Genomic DNA, 2,565 nt, shown 5'->3' on the forward strand with positions numbered 1-2,565 from the left:
GCCAACATCCAACAGTGGTCATTTAGCCTGGAAGCTTCTCTGGGATTCACTTCTTTGTTCATCTTTCCCCCATGACTTTATTCAGGGCCATGCTGTTCCCGATTATGTTGCCCCATGTTTTCCTGACCAACCCACAGACTTCTGTCCCACTCACTCCAGGGCCTGTGTGAGCCTCCTGGGTGGGGCCACTTGGTCCTTATTGGGATGGACAGGGGAGGGGACTTCCTGCCTGGGCTGCTGGGACCAGAGCTCTGGGGGTGAAAGTGGGAATGGGTCTACCTGGGCTCCACCGCTGCAGAGAGAGGGTAGTAACAGAGTTGAGGGGAGATGATGGGAAACCAGGGGAATCACTGTGCTCTGTGTACTGTTCCCAAGTTCAGCCTGGAAACTTCTATCTCCAGCCCCACCTCAGCCTTGATTTCCAGACTCACACGTCCAACTGCTACTCAACAGCTCTACCTAGATGTCTAACTGGTCACCTCAACACCCCACCTGAGCATCAAATCCTTAATTTCCTTCCCTAACCTCCCCCGCCCCTCATCTCTTCCATCCAGGCTGCCCATCACCCAATCACAGGGGCTGTGAGCCCTGGAGGTGCTGTGGTTCAGCAGAAAGAGCAGGGAGCACTGGGCATTGAATCCTGCTCCTGCCTCTTACTAGCTGTGCTTTGGTAAGAGGGAAAGAGGAGAGCGGTAAGAGTATGCCAGATCTTACATAACATGTTCTTGAGCTCTTACATGGGCCACAGACCTTGAGCATTTCATGCCTGAGGGCTCTCTGGGGCCTTAGGAGACCTCTCTTGGTTCAATGTTGGCCCACCCTTTCCCTGACAGCACACAGGGCATCAGGAGCTGCCTTTAGGGTCTCAGATACAAAGGATCCTAAAGGCATAGAGGTGGCCAGAGTCTCAGAGGTCCTCCAAACATCCCCCCTTTCTGCACATGGGGAAACTGAGGGCAGAGAGGAAATGACCTGTTCGAAGACCCTGAGTGGATGAGGAACAGACCTGAGATTTGTTCTTTGATATCCTAACTCCCAGCCAGCAGGAAGCAGAAAGCATACTATTGCATCATTCAGGGTAATTTTTTCTTCCGGGTAGTCAGCTCTGTGGCATGATTGCAAGTAAACCCACAGAAGGTAGAGGGAGCCCCCCACAGAGGGCCTTACCTGTCGGCTGTGAGCTTTGCCGTATCTCAGATCGGTGACAAAGTGCTCACAGTTCCTGCTCAGATCACTGTACTCCATCTCCATACCAACCATCTCCTTCCCAGAACTGAGCATCTCCTTTATGGGCCGTGGTCTGTACAGGTGGTCCAAGTGGTTGTTGACCTTATAGAAGCAGTGTCCAACCACTTCCACGAGGAGCTGCCTTTTCACCTCCCCTAAGCCGGTGGGGGCGCCAGCCCCAGAGTTCTCCCCTGGAATCAGACACACGAGTATCAGGAACTGCAGGGGGAGGCCAGGGAGGGAGAGAGAAAACACAAGACAGGGAAGAAGGGCCAAGCGATTACACTATTGAGCCTTGGTGTCTGTCCCTTCACCAATCTGATTTATTTAATGATTTTTCAAGCTATGAATAATTTTTCAAGCTAATGAATATTTTGAAGGCCAGAAGCTGCTATTATGCTCCATTGTATGAATGGACATTACCTGGTTGACCAAGCCACCATTATTGATCATTCTCCTTTATGAGACTTGGACACCAAGATACGTTGCTGGATTAATCTCTATGTGCGCCCAGCTGAAGGGCATGGAGCTAGGGAGCTCCAAATGCTGATGAAGCCCATGTTTCCGGGGCCCACGGCCCTCTTTCCCTGCTGTGCCCAGACCTGAGGGACCACTCAGATGCCCCCAAGGGATACGGATGTAGGTTGAGCTCAAGCACTGCTCAGGGAAAAACCAACATGGGTTACCAGGGTGGCATTCGGCTTTGAATTATTCTTATCATGTTAACAAATCTCTGGAAGTTATACTTTCACCCCCCCTTACCTGGGGGATCCAGGTGGATCACATAACCATCGCCCACATAGAGCGCCCAGTGTGAGGTGAAAAATCGAAAAATCTGAATCAGGTCTCCAGGCATGGGCTCTTCACGAAACTGCAATAAAACAGCCAGGAATGTGAGACAGATTTCAGGGAGCTACAGAGGCCCTGGCTGGGAGCTGCAGCTTTGCCTAGGGATTTGCTTACTGATGCTCACCCCATGGGAAGATTGTGTGTGTGTGGAGGAATCTATTCCCCTGTGAAGTCTTGAGCCTGCTGTAGCTTCTACAGGTTTCCCTGTAAGTAACTAGAAGCCTGGAAAAATGACCTTGTGAATTGGGAGAGAGAAGATTTGTTTAGAATCTGTGTGGGTTCAGTGCCTGGTACGTTGTGCCTTGTTGTGTTGTATTATGTGCCCTTAAATCAACGCAGCAGATCCAACCAACAGCAGCCTCCTGATCACCACACCCTCTGAGGATCAGCAGCTGTACGTGAAGCCTCCCCCCACCAGCCAGAAGAGCCACCAAAGCTGTGAACAGCACCCACCAGAGGAGCTGCTGCCAACTGAGGAGCAGCTGCTAC

General features: G+C 51.5%; 1 protein-coding gene across 1 annotated transcript in view; it reads right to left on the reverse strand.

Annotated features, from left to right (window-relative positions):
* The window catches only part of LOC102240170, a 63,024-nt gene that overhangs the window by 13,966 nt on the left and 46,493 nt on the right, over positions 1–2,565 (reverse strand). Inside the window, exons 12-13 of the mRNA XM_014545219.1 lie at positions 1,990–2,098; positions 1,168–1,418 (exon numbers count right to left, since the gene is read on the reverse strand). Coding sequence (XP_014400705.1) covers positions 1,168–1,418; positions 1,990–2,098 — 360 coding nt within the window. The remainder of the gene's footprint in view (positions 1–1,167; positions 1,419–1,989; positions 2,099–2,565) is intronic.

Source organism: Myotis brandtii, unplaced genomic scaffold, assembly GCF_000412655.1.
Source record: "Myotis brandtii unplaced genomic scaffold, ASM41265v1 scaffold1112, whole genome shotgun sequence".
NCBI classification, from domain to species: domain Eukaryota; kingdom Metazoa; phylum Chordata; class Mammalia; order Chiroptera; family Vespertilionidae; genus Myotis; species Myotis brandtii.